The sequence below is a fragment of the Mustelus asterias genome, chromosome 6, assembly GCF_964213995.1.
Source record: "Mustelus asterias chromosome 6, sMusAst1.hap1.1, whole genome shotgun sequence".
Classification (NCBI taxonomy): Eukaryota; Metazoa; Chordata; class Chondrichthyes; order Carcharhiniformes; family Triakidae; genus Mustelus; species Mustelus asterias.
The window spans coordinates 137,335,022-137,358,397 of NC_135806.1; the positions used below are offsets into that span (position 1 = coordinate 137,335,022).

Below are 23,376 nucleotides of genomic sequence, written 5' to 3' on the forward strand. Positions count from 1 at the left end.
TCATTGAATGGTAGGACTAGGAAGTTCTGTGGAACAAAGGGACCTTGGCGTGTTTATCCACAGATCTCTAAAAGAGAAGGGCATGTTAGTAGGCTAGTGAAAAAGGCATATGGGACACTTGCCTTTATCAATCGAGGCAAAGATTACAAAAGCAGGGAAGTCATGTTGGAGTTGTACAGAACTTGGATGAGGCCACAGCTAGAGTAGGGTGTGCAGTTCTGAATGCCACATTACCAGAAGGATGTGATTACACTAGAGGGGGTGCAGAGGAAATTAACTAGGATGTTGCCTGGGATGGAAAACTTAAATTATGAAGAGAGGTTACGTAAGCTTGGGTTGTTTTCTTTGGAGCAGAGAAGACCGAGGGGGGCGACCTGATCGAGATGTAAAAGATTATGAGGGACATGGCAAAGTGGCTATGAAGCAGCTGTTCTCTTGGGTCGAAGGGTCAGCCACGAGGGGACATAGGTTCAAGGTGAGGGGCAGCTGGTTTTGGTGGGGGTGGGGGGTAGAAATTAGGAAAAGCTTTTTTTAAACTCAGAGGGCGGTGACTGTCTGGAATGCGCTGCCTGGGATGTGGTAGAGACAGGTATCTGGATGAACACTTAGCCCTGAATGTTATGACGTGCCATGAGCCAAGTGCTGGCAAAATGGGATTAAGTGGGAGTTCGGGTGTTTCTAGCGTGTCGGTGTCGACTCGATGGTCGAAGGGCCTCTTCTGTGTTACATGGTTCTATGATTTTATGATCACCACCTCTGTACAAGTTTCTGATGTCATTCAAGTGCATCATTCACATGATCCTTTCCTATGCCAAATATAGGTATTTGGAGTTCTTCACAGAGCGAACAAAGAAGCCCTTGTGAAAAAGATGCAGTACATCCAGTTGGGTGAATTACAGTATGATGTGAAGAATGCTTTCATTAAACAAAAGAAATTAACAAGCAACAAGATTAGGTATCAATCTCCGCTGCATTATCCATTAGATAGAATGGGGAGCACTTTCAGAAAGTGGGACAGGAGGAGATGTTTGGATTCAACGTTAAAATTTCAAAAACATCCCAATTTTCAGTAAAATCCAGACAGTAATGCCTGGCAGAAGTAACTGGACTGTTCCCGATGTTAAGCTTTGCAGATACCTTACAGAAATAACTGATTTAAGATTGGATCAAGATATAAAAGTGGTTAGCCGACGAATTTTGCACCTATATTAGGTTACACTGAAGCTTCATATGTTTCATATGAAGCAATTTTTAAAAGCGGCATCTCGGCCTTTTGGCTAAGATGCAAATGAGCTCAAGTCTTGGAGGAGGAACCTCCCCCTTCTCCAATCAGCTTGGCTCATGTAGATCAGGCCCAGGACAGGGTGGTTTGGTCGCTCGCCCTGTCTTGTCAGCCTGGATCTGAAATGTCTCAACTTGTTGAGACTCTGAATTGGATTTGATTTGATTGAATTGGAAAAGTATAAAAACAAAACTTTGGAGCAAATTCAGCAGAGATTTACAAGATAAATGGCTTCTCTTTCTGCTACTGCAATAAGAGTCCTAGACCTCATTTGAGTAATCACCACCCTGACCTACAGCATAAAACTGTCTCAATTGTCAGCTTCAGTCAAAAGCCATGAATTATGGGAGGGGACGAAAGCATACACTGCTGAATTAGGGAGGTTCACCTACTGAGATTGTGGCCACCCAGATCTGTAGAACATCTGTTTAAATCACTGAATGTTGTTGGGTGAGCCCACTGGCAAAAGTCATTCTTATAAATGGACTTTTATTTGCTGGAGTCTGTTGCCTGGATACTGCTCAACATCCACAAACACATATCCAACCAGTTGCATCAGCCAATACAAAGGACAAAACAGCACAGGAACAGGCCCTTTGGCAATCCAAGCCTGTGCTGATGCATGGTTTCTATCCCTCTGTGCACCTCCCGTTCGTGTGTCCATTAAATACACACTGAACGTTGCTAACATGCCTGCTTCCACCACCTCCACTGGCAATGCGTTCCAGGCACCCACCACCCTCCTGCGTGAAAAAAAACCTTCCCTTCCCGTCCGCCCTAAACTTTCCAACTTTCACCTTGATTCTGTGCCCTCACCAGGGTGGTGATTACTCAAATGAGATCTAGGACTCTTATTGCAGTAGCAGAAAGAGAAGCCATTTATCTTATAAATCTCTGCTGAATTTGGTCCAAAGTTTAATAGGTGCAAAATTCGTCGGCTAACCACTTTTATAACTTCCACACTGGGTTAAAGCCTCTGACTATCCATCCTATCTATGCCTCCATCAGGTTGCCCCTCAGCCTTCGCCTTTCCAGTGAAAACAATACCATTGCCAGTCTTATTTTTTATTATTCTGTTCATGAAATGTGGCATTGCTGGCAAAGCCTACTGATTAAAATGGCCAGAGTTCCCTACAACAGTCTGAATGGGAGGAACATGATGATTCAATTTTCATTGAAATGCTCCAAATTTTACCAACTGATAAAAGAATTGGTTCAAAAAAAAAAGGAAGTAGTGGGTACAAGGTGTCTAGGAAAAATAGGGAAGGGAAGTAAAGAAAGGAAGCAGGTGGCTGACAGAGAATATTACAGATTTGTAAAAAGGATGGATATCTCGGAAAGGTCAGGGGAAGAATGTATTTGGTTACAGTTAAGAAACAATAGAAATATAATTTCACTAGGATCACTAATAGTTGGAAAGATATAGGGGAGCAAATATGAAGGATAATTACAGAGGTGCAAAGACAAAAAAGTGATAATGGGAAACTTCAATCATCCTAATATAGACTGTGATAATTGCATAAAGGTCAAAGGGGGAAAGTGTGTTCAGGAGAATTTTCTACTTCAGTATGTTTCTAGCCCAATGAGGAAGGAGACATTGCTGAATCTAGTTCTTGGACATGAGGTGGGTCAAGTAGATCAACTGTTGGTAGTGGAACATTTAGGAAACAGTTATCACTATCATAAGGTTTGGGTTACTAGGGAAAAGGACAAGAAGCAATCTAGAGTAAAAGGACTTAACTTGATGAGAACCAATTTCAATGGGAGGAGAACAGATCTCTCCCAAATAAAATGAATCAAATATTGGGATATTACATAATCAAAGATTACAAAACTAAAATGGAACAATGGGCTGAATTTAAAGAGGAGTTGGTTCAGGTATAGTTGAAGTACATTCCAACGACACAAGGTAGGGCAACCAAAACCAGAGCTCCCTGGATAACAGAAAAGTTGGAGCGTAAGATGAAGCACACAAAGGATATTGTAATGTCCTACGTTAGGGGTTGAGTTTTACACAAAAAGACGACGACGTGGTTTGCACACGTAGATTCAAATTAATACACAACAGGTTTATTAAAAAAGATAACAGAAAATGCTGGAAAATCTCAGTAGGTCTGACAGCATCTGTGGGCCCAGCTCAAAACGTTAACTGTTCTCTCTCCACAGATGCTGTCAGACATGGAGGTTTTCCATTTACTGTTTACGTTTCAGATTCCAGCATCTGCAGTAATTTGCTTTTATCCTATTGAAAGAGATGTTGTCTGTACAGAGTACAAACTGAAACCAAAAGCAGGAGCCTCTGAAACACCCAAATGGTATCACCATCAAATCATGTGATCAGCTCCTGAAGCAATCATGGAACTACTTAAATATAAAACAGGTATGCAGCTGACAATTTAGAGGGGAAGTAAGAAGCACAGGAAGAGCATGACAAGATCTTGTAACTAATATAAATGGGAAACCTAAAGTTTTCTATAAAGTAGGTGAAGAATACAGTAAGAGGAGGGACACCGCTAATTAGGAACCTAAAAGAGGATTTATGCATAGAAGCAGTGGACATAGTTAAGGCACTAAATGACTATACCCATACGTCTTTACAAAGAAAGAAAACACAGCCAAAGTCATAGTGAGTAAGAGTTTTAACAACACCAGGTTAAAGTCCAACAGGTTTATTTGGTAGCAAATGCCATTAGTCATAGTGAAACAGAAGTTACGAGATACTGGATGGGCAAGAAAAAATGATAAAGTGGAGGTACTAGAAAGGTTAGCTATTAAAGTTGATGGGGCAAAAGGGCAGGTTGAGATATATCCGAGGATGCGGAGGTAAGGATGGAAATTGCAGATGTGTTGGACATCATCCTCCAATCCTCTAAGTATGGAGTGGTGACAGAAGACTGGGGAATTGCAAATATCATACCCTTGTTTAAAAGAGAGTGTAAGAATAAGCCCAGCAACTACAGGCCAGTCAGTTTAACTCTGGTAGTGGGAAAGCTTTCAGAAATGATAATCCAGGCGAATGTTAACAGTCATTTACTTGGAGAAGTGTGGATTGAGAAAAATCAGCATGGATTTATTGGGGGAAAACCATGTTTAACAGGCTTGATTGAGTTTTCTGATGAGTTTGCAAGGAAAGTTGATGAGGGTAATGCAGCTGATGTGGTGTACATGGACTTCCAAAGGCATCTGATAATGTCACAGAATAGGTTTGCCAGAAAAATTGAAACACATAGAAAATGGGCGGAGCCATGACAGCATGGATACAAGTTGGCAGTGTGACAGGGAACAAGACTAGTGGTGAACAGTTGTTTTTCGGACTGGAATAAGATACACAGTGAGTGGTCAGTACTAAGAACTCAACTATTCTTCATATATATCAATGATCTAGACCTCGGGTGCACAGGGCACAATTTCAAAATCTGCAGATGGCACAGAACTTGGAAGTATTGTGAAGGGGATATAGACAGACGGGTAGAATGGGCAGACATGTCAAATAACTTTGATGCAGAGAAGCAGAAAGGTGAGGCAATGTAAAATCAAGAGCAGAAAAAGAGCGACTGTTCCTCACTGGCAGAAAGATTGAGACAGAGGATACTGATTTAAGATGAATAACAAAAGAAGCAATGAGGAAAACTTTGTTTTTACATAGCAAATAGTTAGGATCTGGAATGCACTGCCTGAGAGTATGGTGCAGGCAGATTCAACTGTGGTTTCCAAAAAAAGAATTGGACAAAAACTTAAGCAAAATTCTGCAGGGCTATGGGAAGAGTATGGAGTGTGACTTGCAGAAAGCCAGCATGGAGACGAATGGCCTCCTTCTGTGCTGCAACCTATGAACTTTTGCACTATCAGAACTTGAATGTCTTATCATCTGAAATTGGGTATCACAATTAGAATGTAAATCCCGCATTTTCCAACCTTGGTCCAAAGGTTTGCAATTATTAGTACTTGACTTTTTCTTAGAATAGAAAATTCAACCCTCAAGAATGTTTCATTCGTCTACGTTGTTCTCCTGAGTGTTTGCTATAAGATGTTCAAGCAATGGTTTCTTCAGCTGATGTCTCTAGTAGTTGACATTACAGTGTCCAGATCAGGTTGGTTTCCACAGAAGTCTATATTATCATCTGGCATACTGATCTTCTAAAGAAAATAGGGTGCCCTGAAAATGATAGATCCTTGATTAAGGAAGTTCCAGGAACTAATACCAAACTCTAAAAATCTAACTCCAGCTAAGATGCTGTTCAGGAATATGTTGATTAGTTATAATGATAAGTGGAAAATTAAGAAAAAACACATTTATAAAGCACTTTTCATAACCTCAGGATGTCCAAAACATCACAGCAAATGAATTACTTTTAAAGTTAGTCACTTATGCAATGCAGGAGATATGACATGCTAATAATTTATATTTAAAATCTCAGAAGGTAAAATTGTTAATTCATATCAATACTTCAGATTATTAGTGAATTAACTTTTCAGCCCAACCCACAGAAGGAAATTCTGTTTTTTCACAATGTTCATTAATAATAAATAGCAAAGTTTCAACTAAAGTTAAAATGCAGCATACAAGTCAACAGTTCTCCTTCAGGGATCAAAACTTCAAAACATACAATGGAAAGACCTCCTTTGGTCCACATGAGATTCAGAAGCAAGCTTCAGGGTAGACTTATGACAAAATGAGGAAATGGTCGCAAAAGAGAAGGTTCCAGTCCACACTGGTCCTTCAACTCTCAGAGCAGGAAAGTCACCCTCAAGGCATGTACATCTTTGTCAAAGCTATTTATGTGAAGATGTGAATGAAGGAGCTGATGAATAAGCTTTGTACTTGGCAGTGGACTGATGCTTTTGGGGATTTTCATAGTAACTTCAGTGGATAGTCAGAAGCTTTTTCCCAGGGTGGAACAGTCAATTACTAGAGGGCATAGGTTCAAGGCGCGAGAGTCAAGGTTTAAAGGAAATGTACAAGGCAAGTTTTTTTTTTTTACACAGAGGGTGGTGGGTGCCTGGAACTCGCTGCCAGAGATGGTAGTGGAAGCAGATACAATAGTGACTTTCAAGGGACGTCTTGGCAAATAGATGAATAGGATGGGAATAGAGGGATATGGTCCCCAGAAGAATAGCGGGTTTTAGTTCAGTCGGACAGCACGGTCAGTGCAGACTTGGAGGGCTGATGGGCCTGTTCCTGTGCTGTAATTTTCTTTGTTCATTGCAGTGTTAATGTAAGCCTACTTGTAACACTAATAAATAAACTTTAAACTTTGCATAAAGGCAGTTTATATGTGAGAAAGCTGCATGGATCATTTGAAGCCAAGAACAAATGTATGTTTAAAGAAACAGACCGAGAGGATAGCTGCTTGGAGGTAACTGGAGATGAGAATGCACATTCATCCAAAGTTTCAGCAGATAGCCATGGTTGGTCGTAGAGAAGGCAAGAAGTTTCCCCTCCAAGTTCTACATCTCTAACTAGTGGAATGCCTGTTCAACATTCCTCCATCTTTTCACTGAGGGACTTGTCCATTGTAAAAATAGAATGTTGGTTGAGGCTCAGGTGAGGACTGCATGAGTTTCTGTCAGATTAAAGGACAGGATCTGCCTTTTTCAGACAGCAAACGGAAATTTATGAACATTTTGTCCTCATACTGCATTATTCTTCTGTTTGGCTAATTGCACAGTAATTTAATGACCGACTTGTTTACTAGCTAAGCAGCTGATTTAGCAATTTGAAATGCATGTGGCTAGCATGATTACAATTGCACATTGATAGTATGCACAATTCCTTTAGCATGAACCACAAATGCTCCAGTACAAAACATAAACAACCATATTTTGATAAAAGAGAATTGATAATATAGATCCTAATGCCCCAGAGAGAACAAGATTAAATGCGTACAAAACCTTCAAAACTATTTTCATCTGTTACATAAAACGAAGATTGAGTTCACAAAGTCAAATGTACAAGTGCTCAGATAAATTTTCATCTACATCTCCTTTCCCTCCATGTAGTTCTCCAGCTCTATAACTTCAACACTTCATTCCTCTGACTTTAGCTGTCCACATAAGTCCTTCCCTTTGCCCCACTAAAATGGGGAGGTCATCAGCTGCCTCGGTTTACTTTGCTTTCAACTCTTCACTTTTCATAAATAAAAGCTTCCACAACATGTAAAGCATGAGTAAATCTCACTGTGTGCAGTAAAAACATTCTGATGAATTAATACAGGTGGTCTCAGCAAGTTTTTAACAAGTCACATTTCAAATGATACAGTTGGGGCAAGGTGAATAAGTGTTTTATTACTCAGTCTCTTGATTGAACATAGCTTCTGCTACCATTTGGGGAGATTATCTACTTCCTCCATGGAGACCTGCTGCCACATGCATCCATGATGCAAAAGTGTTGACGTTCCTGAAAGGGGAACACTCCCTCTCCTTTCCACAAATGCTGTTCTGACACTGAGCTGATGGGCCGAATTAATATCAGGAACATAAATTTGTAATGCAGCTACTGCAGCATAGTTTGCAAGAGTCTAAATTTCAAATCCATAAGTCTATAAATTAAGGTGGTCTTTGGTTAAAAATATTCCCTGCTGGTCGAAATTGCAGGAATTGTGAACTTTCTAAATTTATGCTACACAAATGCAAATTTGGCAATTAGCTTTTGAAAATTGAATTTAACGATCACACTCTATGCTTGCTCACTTAACGCACTGAAGTTATCGAAAACATCTAATGTAACATTCCATCTGACCACCAGTGAGCAAAATGCCAAAAATCTCTGCTATGAATATTAGCTCGGTTCTATAGCACCCTGCTTTATTCTCATGGATTTCAGTAAGCCAGAGTTTAATAGTGACAAACATATTTTGGGATTTTTAAAAAAATCAAACATTTTGGAGTAGAGCAGATTTATTGGGTGAGGAAACATGATAATAGGTGCAGAGTTTAACAACAACAGGTCAGTAAGTACCTTTCTAACAGGGTTAGCGGGATTTAAGGCTTGCTTTGAGAGATCGAGACCATCAATAAACTCCGTACAGTCTGAGAGAGGTGCATCCTGCAACAGCAAATTGAGTAAACAGTGCAAACCATACCCTCCCTTAAAGACTGGGTAACTCAAATCCATCATGATATCAAGTCATTTTCATGCAATTTAGTAGCAGGATGACTAGGAGAGGATGGCATGCAGACTATAAACCCAACTCTAATGATGTGCACACAGGGAGCTTTCAACCAGTCAAACTTTCAGGATCTCATACACTATTTGTTATAGAAACTACACCAAAAGCTATAAAGAAATCTATTTAATATGTGCTGTGAAGACAACTACTTTTGTCCTTTGGGGTGCCTGGTATTAATTGTTGCATTTTAAGTCTGTGTTTGGATGCTTGAAAAAAAAATCTAGTTCCATTTATTATTCATCTCAGGTAGACCCAAGGATTTAAGAGACGTACAAGACCAATACACCAAAAGTCCTCTGCATATTTCCAACTTTATTACACCATCAACAAGAATAATTTCAGAGACAACTTGAGTCCCTAGAATCATTTTTACCTTAATTAGTTTTCATTGAGCAGAAGTAGCCAGGAAAATTCTCAATAATTACACAGGTCATAAATTGATCAACTTATGCTGCTAATTTTAAAAAAATGAAATTTAAAAGCACATTTCAATTGTATCAAAATACATAAAGTGCTACATGGATTGATGAAAATAATCAAGACATTATCTGTAAACTTTTCAGATTGTAGATACTATCTGCAAGTTGCAAACAGATTTCCTACACTTGTATACCAGTTTTATGCAAATGTTTTGGGGAAAGCTTTGCAGTTTAGTCTCCTTGTGGCATTTTCAGACACTTTACTATTTTGAATGACAAAACCATTTCTTTACATTATGATCTTGTGCCAGAGGCCCTAAGTTTTCCCAAAATTTAAGCTCTGAAGTATGCTTCATGAGTCCGCATTTAATTAAATGGTACAAGTAAAATGAGGTTTTGAAAGCCTGACTAGTATACTCAGCATGCTAATGACATGTAACAGAGTCATATCTAAAAGTACATAAGAGCATGCACAGAAGACTGCATTCAGCAATGGTTCGCAGGAGCTCTGATCGGCATGCTATTACTCGACTGTCAATATTGTTTTTGTTCTGCCATATTTGCATTCTTGCTCAAATATTTTGCATATTAAACACAGTAGAGTTATCACTAGAACTTACCTCCCACATAGATAAATTCTGCCATTTAAAGAATAGTGTTTGCAAAACATTAGGGAGAGATAGTGACAGATTGACAAACTAGATAATGTTAAAAGAAAGTGGTGCAGAATTTTTTCTTCAATGCAATGTTTAAGTTCTCACCTGAGCAAAGGACCTATCCAGCACAACACCACAGAGTAACTGAGATTGAGGTCCTGCAGTCTTTATATCCTGCAAATTTTGTTCTCGAATCTATAAGGGAAGGAAAATCATTATTTTTCTCTCCATTCAGAGGTAACTCTACTACACAACATGTACTTTTGATTTGCTAAATAAAATGGTACAATTTCATACTTCACTAAGTTACTATAAAAATGTGCTGTGGATAGTTGAAAATTACCACAAACAACTCCTTAAAGTTTATTTTTAAAGTTTATTAATCACAGGTATTCTTACATTAACACTGCAATGAAGTTACTGTTAAAATCCCCTAGTTGCCACACTCAGGCGCCCGTTCGGGTACACTGAGGGAGAATTTGGCACAGCCAATTCACCTAATCTGCGCATCTTTGGAGTGTGGGAGGAAACCAGAGCACCTGGAGGAAACCCACGCAGACATGGGGAGAATGTGCTAACTCCACACAGACAGTTACCCAAGCCGGGAATCAAACGCTGTGAGGGAGCAGTTAGCACTGTGCCACCATGCTGCCCCCAGAAATGGTTCAGAATTAAAAACAGGGTTTGCAATATAAACTCAGATTCTGGATCTGCCACATTCTTATAGCCATAAAAAGGCACAATAACATCTCACTATCATATAAAAGTTATTTTATTTTCCTATTGTGAATCTTGCACATGCTGCCATTCTTAGGTGGAAGGATCTAACATGCCTGCAGACATTCAGTAGAATTAGAAACAAAGGAAGAGGAGGAGTTGGCCATCCAGCCTCTTGAATCAGTTACACCATTCAATTAGATCATGATTTGTACCCGTCATTTATTGCAAAGGGAAGGACGCCAATCACGGTTTCCGTTTTTGGCCTCCTGCTGACATTTCCCGCCGCGCTATGCAAGGGGTAGCAAACTTAAAATATAGTTGAGGAGAAACTACTTCTCCCAAAGGGTTGTGAATCTGTGGAATTCGCTACCCCAAAGTGCGGTGGATGCTGGGACAGTGAGTAAATTTGAGGAGTTAAACAGATTTTTAATTGGTAATGGGCTGAAAGGTTATGGGGAGAAGGCAGGAAAATGGGAATGAGGAGCATATCAGCCATGATCGAATGGGACTCGATGGGCCGAATGGTCTAATTCTGCTCCTATATCTTATGAACTTATGCTACTTTACCAGCGTGGCGAGGCAGGAAAATCGTACCCACATCTATAGTAGTGTTCAGAGAACGTTTCCTCAACTGATTCCTTAGATGAAGGGGTCATTTTATGAGGAAAGGTTAGACAGGTTGGGTCTGTCTAATTGGAATTTAGAAAAATAAGAGGTGATCTTATTGAAACATACAAGATCCTGAGGGGACTTGACAGGATGGTTGCTGAAAGGTTGTTTCCTTTTGTTGGAGAGGCTAGAGCTAGAGGACGCTGTTTAAAAATAAGAGGTAACCCATTTAAGACAGATGAGGAGAAATCATTTCTCTTCAGGGGGTCGTTAGTCTCTGGAATTCACTTCCCAGAGCAATGAAGCATGAACTCCCTGTCAGTCAAGAATCTAACTCAGCTATACAATATTCAAAGGGCATAGGCAGTGGTCAGGAAAGTAGAGACCACAATCAGATTGGTTATGATTTTATCCAATGGGTGAAGCAAACATGAGGGGATGAATAGCATACTCCTGCTCCTGACTCTTCTGTCTGTTATGTGCTCCATTGACTTGACTTTACTCCACATACCTTAACATCCTTGCCGAACAAAAATCTATTTCAGTTTTGAATTTTTCCAACTGACCACCCTCTCTTCTAACCCTAGCCTCAATAAATTTGTGGGGCAATAGAGGTCCAAATTTACACTGCACTGTATTAAAGAGTGCTTCCTGATTTCACTATTAAAAGACCTAGCTTTGATTTTAATTTGTTCTGGATTCATCCAGGCCAATATTTTACTTTCCATTGGATCAAGACATTTACACGATTCCATGCTCAAAAGACTAGAGGGAATTCCACAGCTTATGGCCTAGGTAGCTAAGAAGCATCCACCTATAGTGGGAAAATTAAAATCATGATGCTCATGAGACCAGAATTACTTGAGTGCAGATTATCTCTGGAGTTGTGGGATTATTTACACAAATAGGGAGAGGTTAGGTCATTGACATATCTGAAAACAACAAAAGAATTTATAATGGGTAAACTCGATGTGATACGATTAGGGGCACAGGCAGAATTCTTGGGGGGGGGGGGGGGCTCAAATTTATTAAGGGTAGAAGGAGGAAGGTTGGCCATGAGTATATTCTCAAGTATTCAAGTAACAAGGCATTGATTAGGGTTTTAGTAGACGAGTTGAGACAGGGACAGAGTAGGCTATGTTATGGAGGTGGAAACAGGCGCCCTTAGCAATGGCACGGTCGTGTGGTTGGACACTCATCTCAAGCTAAAACAGAGCACCAAGATTAGCAGGGATTGAATTCCCAAAGGCTATGTCCTTCCACTATTTTCTTGAGGGAATTTCTGCTCATTCATTGCTAGATGTCAGACAAGCAGTCTGATACTAGCGATGAATACTAGGTACATTAAGAACTGGGATAAGATTTTCATTGCTCCAATGAATGTTATAAAGGTAAAATCATGTAGCCACTGCTCTTTGAAAGGAATGGAAAATGTGCAATGAGAAGTGAGTTCACGAATATCAAATGAAGTAATCAAGAGACTTAGATGATGAGCAAAAGTTGTCACTAATGTGATGGGCAAGTGAAAGGAGATACAACTGAGGAACTGCTGAAGTAATTCTGGAAGAAAAAAATGAAAGGATGAACCAATTACAACACAAGCACAATAACTGGAAGACACTAACCATTAAAGCAGCTTTGATGGAACTGCATATGATGGTAACTGGTTTAGAAGTACATAATGACAAGACAGTTGAGACTTTGGAATTATTATAGGTAAAGTCAGATTCAAGTGCTCAAAGTTTAAATTGTACGCCATGGGCAACAGAGCAAGAAATATTACAACTCAAATTATGCACAAAAATTAAACTTTAAAGGTGCAGGAAAATCTCAGTACCAACAGCAATTTCCATACCTTTGTACGGCATTCAAAACTTTAAGGGTAAAAAAGCAAGATTGATCAAAGCAACTTAAGACATTTGATAGAGGACTTGGGGGGAGGGAATGCAGAGAGATGAGAATTTATTTCTAAAATGCAGAAAACCATTATCTGGAATTCCCTGCAGATGGAGACAGATTCAATAGTGACTCTCAAAAAGGAACTGGATAAAAACTTGAAAAGGAAAATGCAGGGCTACGGACAAAGAGTGAGGTTGTGTGACTAATTGGATAGCTCTTTCAAAGGGCTGGCACAGGAATGATAGGTTGAATGGCTTCCCACTGAGCTGTAAGATTCTATGATTCCAATCAACCTATGACTCCATAGCACAAGATGTCAGCATGTAAGATGCTATAAAACTCCTCACCTTACTTTGCTTTGTCACTGTATAACACCAAAATAATTGCATGCAAAGAACAAAGAACAAAGAACAGTACAGCACAGGAAACAGGCCCTTCGGCCCTCCAAGCCTGTGCCGCTCCTTGGTCCAACTAGACCAATCGTTTGTATCCCTCCATTCCCAGGCTGCTCATGTGACTATCCAGGTAAGTCTTAAACGATGTCAGCGTGCCTGCCTCCACCACCCTACTTGGCAGCGCATTCCAGGCCCCCACCACCCTCTGTGTAAAAAACGTCCCTCTGATATCTGAGTTATACTTCGCCCCTCTCACCTTGAGCCCGTGACCCCTCGTGAACGTCACTTCTGATCTGGGAGAAAGCTTCCCACCGTTCACCCTATCTATCCCCTTCATAATCTTGTACACCTCTATTAGATCTCCCCTCATTCTCCGTCTTTCCAGGGAGAACAACCCCAGTCTACCCAATCTCTCCTCATAGCTAAGACCCTCCATACCAGGCAACATCCTGGTAAACCTTCTCTGCACTCTCTCTAACGCCTCCACGTCCTTCTGGTAGTGCAGCAACCAGAACTGGACGCAGTACTCCAAATGTGGCCTAACCAGCGTTCTATACAGCTGCATCATCAGACTCCAGCTTTTATACTCTATACCCCGTCCTATAAAGGCAAGCATACCATATGCCTTCTTCACCACCTTCTCCACTTGTGTTGCCACCTTCAAGGATTTGTGGACTTGCACACCTAGGTCCCTCTGTGTTTCTATACACCTGATGGCTCTGCCATTTATTGTATAACTCCTCCCTACATTATTTCTTCCAAAATGCATCACTTCGCATTTATCCGGATTAAACGCCATCTGCCACCTCTCCGCCCAATTTTCCAGCCTATCTATATCCTGCTGTATTGCCCGACAATGCTCTTCGCTATCCGCAAGTCCAGCCATCTTCGTGTCATCCGCAAACTTGCTGATTACACCAGTTACACCTTCTTCCAAATCATTTATATATATCACAAATAGCAGAGGTCCCAGTACAGAGCCCTGCGGAACACCACTGATCACAGACCTCCAGCCGGAAAAAGACCCTTCGACCACTACCCTCTGTCTCCTATGGCCAAGCCAGTTCTCCACCCATCTAGCCACTTCCCCTTGTATCCCATGAGCCTTAACCTTCTTAACCAACCTGCCATGTGGGACTTTGTCAAATGCCTTACTGAAATCCATAAAGACGACATCCACGGCCCATCCTTCATCAACCATTTTTGTCACTTCCTCAAAAAACTCCACCAAATTTGTAAGGCACGACCTCCCTCTTACAAAACCATGCTGTCACTAATGAGATTGTTCCGTTCTAAATGCACATACATCCTGTCTCTAAGAATCCTCTCCAACAACTTCCCTACCACGGACATCAAGCTCACCGGCCTATAATTTCCTGGGTCATCCCTGCTACCCTTCTTAAACAACGGGACCACATTCGCTATCCTCCAATCCTCAGGGACCTCACCCGTGTCCAAAGAAGCGACAAAGATTTCCGTCAGAGGCCCAGCAATTTCATCTCTCGTCTCCCTGAGCAGTCGAGGATAGATGCCATCAGGCCCTGGGGCTTTGTCAGTTTTAATGTTCCCTAAAAAACCTAACACTTCCTCTCTTGTAATGGAGATTTTCTCTAACGGGTCAACACCTCCCTCCGAGACACTCCCGGTTAACACGCCCCTCTCCTTCGTGAATACCGATGCAAAGTATTCATTTAGGATCTCCCCTATTCCCTTGGGTTCTAAGCATAATTCCCCTCCTTTGTCCCCGAGAGGTCCGATTTTCTCCCTGACAACTCTTTTGTTCCTAACGTATGAATAGAATGCCTTAGGATTCTCCTTAATCCTGCCTGCCAAGAACATCTCGTGACCTCTTTTTGCCCTTCTAACTCCCCGTTTGAGTTCTTTCCTACTTTCTTTGTATTCCTCCAGAGCTCCATCGGTTTTCTGTTGTCTGGACTTAACGTACGCCTCCCTTTTCATTTTAATCAGATCCTCAATTTCCCTGGTTATCCACGGCTCTCGAATCCTACCTTTCCTATCTTTCCTTTTTACAGGCACATGCCTATCCTGCAGCCTTATCAATAATTCCTTAAAAGACTCCCACATGCCAGATGCGGACTTACCCTCGAACATCCTCTCCCAATCAACATCCACCAATTCCTGCCTAATCCGGCTATAGTTAGCCTTCCCCCAATTTAGCACCCTGCCCGTAGGACAGCACTCATCCTTGTCCATTACTATCCTAAAGTTAACAGAGTTGTGGTCACTATTTGCCACATGTTCCCCTACCGAAACTTTGACGACCTGACCGGGCTCATTTCCCAGAACTAGGTCCAGTATAGCCCCCTCTCTAGTCGGACTATCTACATACTGTTCCAAAGAACCTTCCAGTACGCATTTTACAAATTCCTTCCCGTCCAGACCCCCAGCTCTAAGCACTTTCCAGTCTGTGCCAGGGAAGTTAAAGTCCCCCACTACAACAACCCTATTTTTTCTGCACCTATCCAGAATCTCCTGACATATCCTTTCCTCCACTTCCCGTGGGCTGTTGGGTGGTCTGTAGTACACCCCCAGCATAGTGACTGCACCCTTCCTGTTTCTGAGTTCCACCCACAGCGACTCAGTACATGACCCCTCTAAGTTGTCTACCCTCTGCACCGCGGTAATATGCTCCTTAACTAATATCGCTACTCCCCCACCTTTTTTAGCCCCTCCTCTGTCTCGCCTAAAACACTTATACCCCGGAATATTCAGCTTAGTATTTATGTAATTTACTTAGCTATCTGGATTGCACAATTGTAAAAACATTTTGTTTTCAGGCATTTCATTTTGAAATACAAGAATGCAAATATTGAAAATCAAAAACTTCTTAAAAACTAGGTTGTATTCCATCTTTAGTTAAGTTTACAAAACAGATACCAAAAGAATTTAGCTTTCAATTTGCCCCAAAGATGGCATTTTAAAAAGTTAGGAAGTTAACAAATGCTTTCCATCCAAGCTGAAACATAATGCTGACCCTGACCTATGGAACACATGCCTTCTAAAATAGAAGACGTCACATGATCCAATAAAATACATCAGAGAGAGGAAGAAAGGAATACAGCTTATAATGAGGGGGAATCATTGCCAATCTAGCTGTACAAGACTGCTTGGCGGTGAGCGACCATAACATGATAGAATTTTTAAAATCAAGATGGAGAGTGAAATAGTTGATTCCGAATCTTAATAAAGGAAACTATGAGGATATGAGGCGTGAGTTGGCCTTGATAGATTGGGGAGAGTTCTTAAAGGGATGACAGTGGATAGACAATGGCAAACATTCAAGGAACGCATGGGGGGAACTGCAGCAACTGTTTATTCCTGTCTGGCACAAAAGCAAAATGGGTAAGAGGGCCAATCCATGGCTTACAAAGGGAAATAGAGACAGTATCCAATCTAAGGAAGAAGCATACAGATTGGCCAAGAAAAATAATAGGTCTGAGGATTGGGAGCAGTTTAGAATTCAGCAAAGAAGGACCAAGGGATTGTTTAAGAGGAGGAAAATACAGTACAAAGCTTGCAGGGAACATAATGACTGACACCAAGAGTTTCTGTAGATACGTGGAGAGAAAGAGGTTGGTGAAGACAAATGTAGGCCCCCTACAAACAGAAACGGGGGAATGTAAAATAGGGGACAATGAAATTGCCGAGTAACTGAATACATACTTTGGTTCTGTCTTCACAAAAAAGGACACAAATCAGATACCAGAAATGTTGGAGAATGCAAGATTTTAGTGAGGAGGGAAGAACTGAGGGAGATCAATATTGGCAGAGAAATGGTACTGGGAAAGTTGATGGGATTAAAGGCAGATAAATCCCCAGGGCCTGGTAATATACACCCCAGAGTGCTTAAGGAAGTGGCTCTAGAAATAGTGGATGCATTGGTGGTCATTGTCCAAGATTCTATAGACTCTGGAACAGTCCCTGCAGGTTGGATAGAAAACTGGTTGGCAGAGAGGAAACAAAGAGTAGGAATTAATGGGTGTTTTTCAAATTGGCAGGCAGTAACTAGTGGGGTGCCACAGGGATCGGTGCTGGGACCCCAGCTATTCATAATAGATATTAATGATTTGGATGAGGGAACAAAATGTAACATTTTAAAGTTTGCAGATGATACCAAGTTGGGTGGGAGGGTGAACTGTGACGAGGATGCAGAGATCCTTCAGAATGATCAGGACAGATTGGGTGAGTGAGCTAATCAATGGCAGATGCAGTACAATTTGGATAAGTGTGAGGTTATTCACTTTGGAAACAAAAACAAATAGGCAGATTACTACCTGAATGGCTGTAAATTGGGAGAGGGGAGTGTGCAGTGGGACCTGGGTGTCCTTGTGGACCAGTCACTGAAGGTAAGCATGCGGGTGCAGCAGGCGGTAAAGAAGGCAAATGGCATGTTGGCCTTCATTGTGAGAGGTTTCGAGTACAGGAGCAGGGATGTGTTGTTGCAATTATACAGGGCCTTGGTGAGGCCACACCTAGAGTATTGTGTGCAGTTTTGGTCTCCTTTTCTGAGGAAGGATGTTCTTGCTCTCGAGGGAGGGCAGCGAAAAATGGCGGGACTGATGTACGAGGAGAGATTGACTAGGTTAGGATTGTTTTTGCTGGAGTTCAGATGAATGAGGGGGATCTCAGAGACTTATAAAATTCTAACAGGTCTAGACAGGACAGATGCAGGAAGGATGTTCAAAATGGTGGGGGAGTTGCAGCCGTTAACTTCCTCTACCCCATTCCTCTCCTTCACCCCAACCTTTAGCTCATCCCCCTTCATCTTCCCCAACCCACACCCTCACTTTCCCCTTTCTCACTGCCCTTACCCTACCCCATCCCCACCCCACCCATCATTTTCTCCCTCACCCCCATCCTTTCCCATCCTCTCACCCCATCCCCCACCCTCACATATTATCGCCCAACTTCACCCCCTCCCACTCCCTACCTATATCCACCCCCACATCCCCAGTAGGAAAACACTGATTGAGAGAGATTGAGAGAATGTGTATCTAAGTGTGTGTGTAAGACCCATCTGTATCCAGGTGCCTTCAGGCGTGAAGTGATCCTGACAGCGGCCTTCACCCATCCTTGTGATGCAGTTGGCAACCGTAAGAACATAGAACAGTACAGCACAGAACAGGCCCTTCGGCCCACGATGTTGTGCCGAGCTTTATCTGAAACCAAGACCAAGCTATCCCACTCCCTATCATCCTGGTGTGCTCCACGTGCCTATCCAATAACCGCTTAAATGTTCCTAAAGTGTCTGACTCCACTATCACTGCAGGCAGTCCATTCCACATCCCAACCACTCTCTGCGTAAAGAACCTACCTCTGATATCCGTCCTGTATCTCCCACCACGAACCCTACAGTTATGCCCCCTTGTAATAGCTCCATCCACCCGAGGAAATAGTCTTTGAATGTTCACTCTATCTATCCCCTTCATCATTTTATAAACCTCTATTAAGTCTCCCCTCAGCCTCCTCCGCTCCAGAGAGAACAGCTCTAGCTCCCTCAACCTTTCCTCATAAGACCTACCCTCCAAACCAGGCAGCATCCTGGTAAATCTCCTCTGCACTCTTTCCAGCGCTTCCACATCCTTCTTATAGTGAGGTGACCAGAACTGCACACAATATTCCAAATGTGGTCTCACCAAGGTCCTGTACAGTTGCAGCATAACCCCACGGCTCTTAAACTCCAACCCCCTGTTAATAAAAGCTAACACACTATAGGCCTTCTTCACAGCTCTCTCCACTTGAGTGGCAACCTTTAGAGATCTGTGGATATGGACCCCAAGATCTCTCTGTTCCTCCACAGTCTTCAGAACCCTACCTTTGACCCTGTAATCCACATTTAAATTTGTCCTACCAAAATGAATCACCTCACATTTATCAGGGTTAAACTCCATTTGCCATTTTTCAGCCCAGCTTTGCATCCTATCTATGTCTCTTTGCAGCCTACAACAGCCCTCCACCTCATCCACTACTCCACCAATCTTGGTGTCATCAGCAAATTTACTGATCCACCCTTCAGCCCCCTCCTCTAAGTCATTAATAAGTAAGTTTGATTTATTATTGTCACATTAGTATAGAGTGAAAATCATTATTTTTTGCGTGCTGTACTGAAAGTATACTGCTCACAGAGAAGGAAAGGAGAGAGTGCAGAATATAGTGTTACAGTCATAGCTAGGGTGTAGAGAAAGACCAGCTTAATATGAGGTAGGTCCATTCAAAAGTCTGATGGCAGCAGGGAAGAAGCTGTTCTCGAGTCAGTTGGTACGTGACCTCAGATTTTTGTATCTTTTTCCCAACGGAAGAAGGTGAAAGAGTATGTCTGGGGTGCATGGGGTCCTTGATTATGCAGGCTGCTTTTCTGAGGCAGCGGGAAGCGTAGATAGAGTCAATAGATGGGTTCAAGTGTTCAAAAGGTAGCTGTCACAGCAGAAGGATATGGTACAGGAATGCACCAGGAGAGGGAAGCACATTCTGCAGGTGTGACACTGCTGCCTCACAGCACCAAGCACCTGTGTTCAATTCCAGTCTTGGGTGACTGACTGTGAGGAGTCTGCACATTCTCCCCGTGTCTTTGTGGGTTTCCTCCGGGTGCTCCGGATTACTCCCACATGAGATGAGCAGGTTAGGTGGACTGGCCATGCTAAATTGCTGCTTAGTGTCCAAAGATGTGAATGTTAGATTGATTAGCCATGCTAAATATGTGTGGGAAAGAGCTTGGGTAAGGTGCTCTGTCAGAGAACCAGTGCAAAATTGATGGGCCGAATGGTCTTCTTCTGCACTCTAGTGATTCTATGAATCCCTCACTCTCGTACTGTGGCAAGGCCAAGTTAGTGCACTTTAAACCTGCATTCCCTCAGAAAGAACAATGTATTCTGCTTTTTGATTAATGTCCTTTCTTCCTTTATGTTATTGTAAGCAGGAACGAATGAAGGCAGCACCAGAACTGTGAACTTACCAACCTAATATTTTATAAGCATCAAGACTTTGGTCGTATAGCGTCAAATTCTCTAAGCATATACAGGTTTCTTTAGACCCTAGAGGTTCAATCAATAATGTATCTTATTTGAAGCACAACCACAAAGCCTAATATTAACTATGTATATTATGAAACAATGATAATTGGTCAGATTTTGGGGTGTGTTACTTTATTCAATAGATAATATGGCATGGAAAAGATAGTTGATGATGCAGGCAAGAATTTCCTTCCTTACTCAACATATTGGGAAGTAATGGATTTCATCAGTAGCCGAACTCCTGAAATGATATTCGATTTCCATGTGGGAACCGTAGAATTGCACAGCACAGATGGAAGTTATTTGAGCCATTATTGTCACAGCACAACTCTCAGAAAGAGCTATCCACATTGTCCTATTTGGTGCAGTAGTGGTATGGTCACTAGTAATCCGGCAATGATCCGGGTTCAAATCCCACCACAGCAGATGGTGAAATTTGAATTCAAGAAAAATATAAATCAAAGGTTCACTAATGTCCTTTAGGGAAGCAAATCTATCATCCTTACTCGGTCCAGCTCACGTGACTCCCGACCCCCAGCAGTGCAATTGACGCTTAAATGCCCACTCGGTTCAAGGGCAATTAGAGATGGGTAATGTTGGCTCAGCCAGTGATGCTCACACCCCCTGAACAACTAAACAAAAACTTTCCTTTTTAACAACTAGATTCAAAATGTGGGGTGGAGTGCCAATGTTTCTTGTGGAACAATTCCAAGTCCTAACAATCTCTCAATTCATATCAATATTCATTGTATCATATTTTATTTGGTTGAGAAAATTATTGCTGCAGACAACCTGATACCTGCTGTAAGAATGGGTTCAATTTTCAGGTACAAAGAAAGGTTTCAAAAATTGAGATTGGAGTGCACTGGTTGATGGAAATAAGTCGCAGAGAAGGAAAATAAAGTTATTTACATAGTCAGAAAGCAGCCTCAAAAATAAATATTTCACTGAAGTATAAAACATTGGCAAGATTGTTTGCATAGGTATCAGATACAGCTAAGTTAACTAATGCCACAATTGAATGCCAAAAATACATTAAACAACTGGCCAGGTAGCATTCCCATGGTAAAGCTTTTTAAGTTCAGTCAGTGGCCAGAAAAGCCAGAGAACCTTTGAAAGATTTAGTATGTTGGTTAGGATGGAGTAGGAGGATATGGATATATATATATATATATATATATATATCTGTTCTGTATCTATTTTCACTATTGAAGATGATATAATGGTAAGTATAAATGCTTTAAACATTGATTCCTTGAATGTAAATGCATAAATGGCCTTAGCTTGGTTTGAGGCACTGAAGATTGATCAGATTGCTGGACCTGATAACATTTAACCTCGAATGCTGAAGAAAATCAGACAGGTACTATGCGAGTCATTAATTCAGCTGACTAATAGTTCTTTTGTGCTCTAGACTAACTTGAATTGACTGAAGAGCGAGCTTGATGCATGAATATTTGCTCACATGTGCCAAGGCCCATTACTTAACATCCAGATAGGAACAAGAATGGCTAACACATTTTCTTAGAGCTCCTACACCTCAAAACCTTCCACTACAATCTTGGTTGTGTGGCCCATCATTGTGCACAAGGGTTGGGGCAAAGCGAAAGTGTAGGGTACAGAGAGTGTATCTGAGGCATGAAGAAGTAGCGAGAGTGTGTGCGTGAAGGGTGAGGAAGGAAGTGTGTGAGCAAGAGGTGAGAAAGAAGAGAATATGTGCGAAAAGTGGAGAGGAAGAGGGTGTGCGCACGAGGGCTGGGCTTCAACATTCAGATCCTAGAATTGGGGGACCCCAAAAATGAAGCCAATCACAGGGCCCCATGGACTGAAATTTGCCTCTGTTGGTAGCTAAAAATCCAAAAACACATTACATCTTGATGCAATACCGGCATGAAATCAAGGAACTAAAACTGATACTCATCCAATCAAGAATGCATCACTTGAGTAACAGCAGGTGATGCAGAATGTTCAAACAAAAGTTCATTTACTGAACGGCTTGGAGAATTGCCTAACTACCTAGTCTACCATAATACAATAAACAAATATTTATTAATGATCTGGATGAGGGTATAGTTGGGTGGATTAGCAAATTTGCTGATGACACCAAAGTCGGTGGTGTGGTAGACAGTGAGGAAGGGTGTCGTAGTTTGCAGGAAGACTTAGACAGGTTGCAAAGTTGGGCCGAGAGGTGGCGGATGGAGTTTAATGCGGAGAAGTGTGAGGTAATTCACTTTGGTAGGAATAACAGATGTGTTGAGTATAGGGCTAACGGGAGGACTTTGAATAGTGTGGAGGAGCAGAGGGATCTAGGTGTATGTGTGCATAGATCCCTGAAAGTTGGGAATCAAGTAGATAAGGTTGTTAAGAAGGCATATGGTGTCTTGGCGTTTATTGGTAGGGGGATTGAATTTAGGAGTCGTAGCGTTATGTTGCAACTGTACACAACTCTGGTGCGGCCGCACTTGGAGTACTGTGTGCAGTTCTGGTCCCCACATTACAGGAAGGATGTGGAGGCTTTGGAGAGGGTGCAGAGGAGGTTTACCAGGATGTTGCCTGGTATGGAGGGGAGATCCTATGAGGAGAGGCTGAGGGATTTGGGATTGTTTTCGCTGGAAAGGCGGCGGCTAAGAGGGGATCTTATTGAAACATATAAGATGATTAGAGGTTTAGATAGGGTGGATAGTGATAGCCTTTTTCCTCTGATGGAGAAATCCAGCACGAGGGGGCATGGCTTTAAATTGAGGGGGGGTAGTTATAGAACCGATGTCAGGGGTAGGTTCTTTACCCAGAGGGTGGTGAGGGATTGGAATGCCCTGCCAGCATCAGTAGTAAATGCGCCTAGTTTGGGGGCGTTTAAGAGATCCGTAGATAGGTTCATGGACGAAAAGAAATTGGTTTAGGTTGGAGGGTCACAGTTTTTTTTTAACTGGTCGGTGCAACATCGTGGGCCGAAGGGCCTGTTCTGCGCTGTAATGTTCTATGTTCTATGTTCTAAATCAAGTAATTGCACGATATTTTGAACTATTGATTTTAAATTATTTGGACCTTTCAGCTTCAATACAGAACCAAGCGCTTAAGACTACAGAAGGACAAGACGTATAATGTGCAAAATGGTAATAGAAAAAGGTGGAATACTTATTTTGGGGAAAGGAGCAATGATAAGAATAGAAAAAAGAGAAAGAGCCACAGGTACAAA

The 23,376-nt window shown here is 41.8% G+C and overlaps 1 protein-coding gene across 13 annotated transcripts in view; it reads right to left on the reverse strand.

The window, feature by feature from the left end:
* The window catches only part of add1 (adducin 1 (alpha)), a 192,895-nt gene that overhangs the window by 41,277 nt on the left and 128,242 nt on the right, over positions 1 to 23,376 (reverse strand). For 8 of the 13 annotated variants that reach the window (XM_078215185.1, XM_078215187.1, XM_078215177.1 and 5 more), the window contains exon 12: positions 9,632 to 9,721. In XM_078215185.1, coding sequence (XP_078071311.1) covers positions 9,632 to 9,721 — 90 coding nt within the window. Of the gene's footprint in view, positions 1 to 8,240; positions 8,328 to 9,490; positions 9,509 to 9,631; positions 9,722 to 23,376 lie in introns of all 13 variants that reach the window. The other 5 variants (XM_078215181.1, XM_078215175.1, XM_078215178.1 and 2 more) reach the window with 2 other exon arrangements.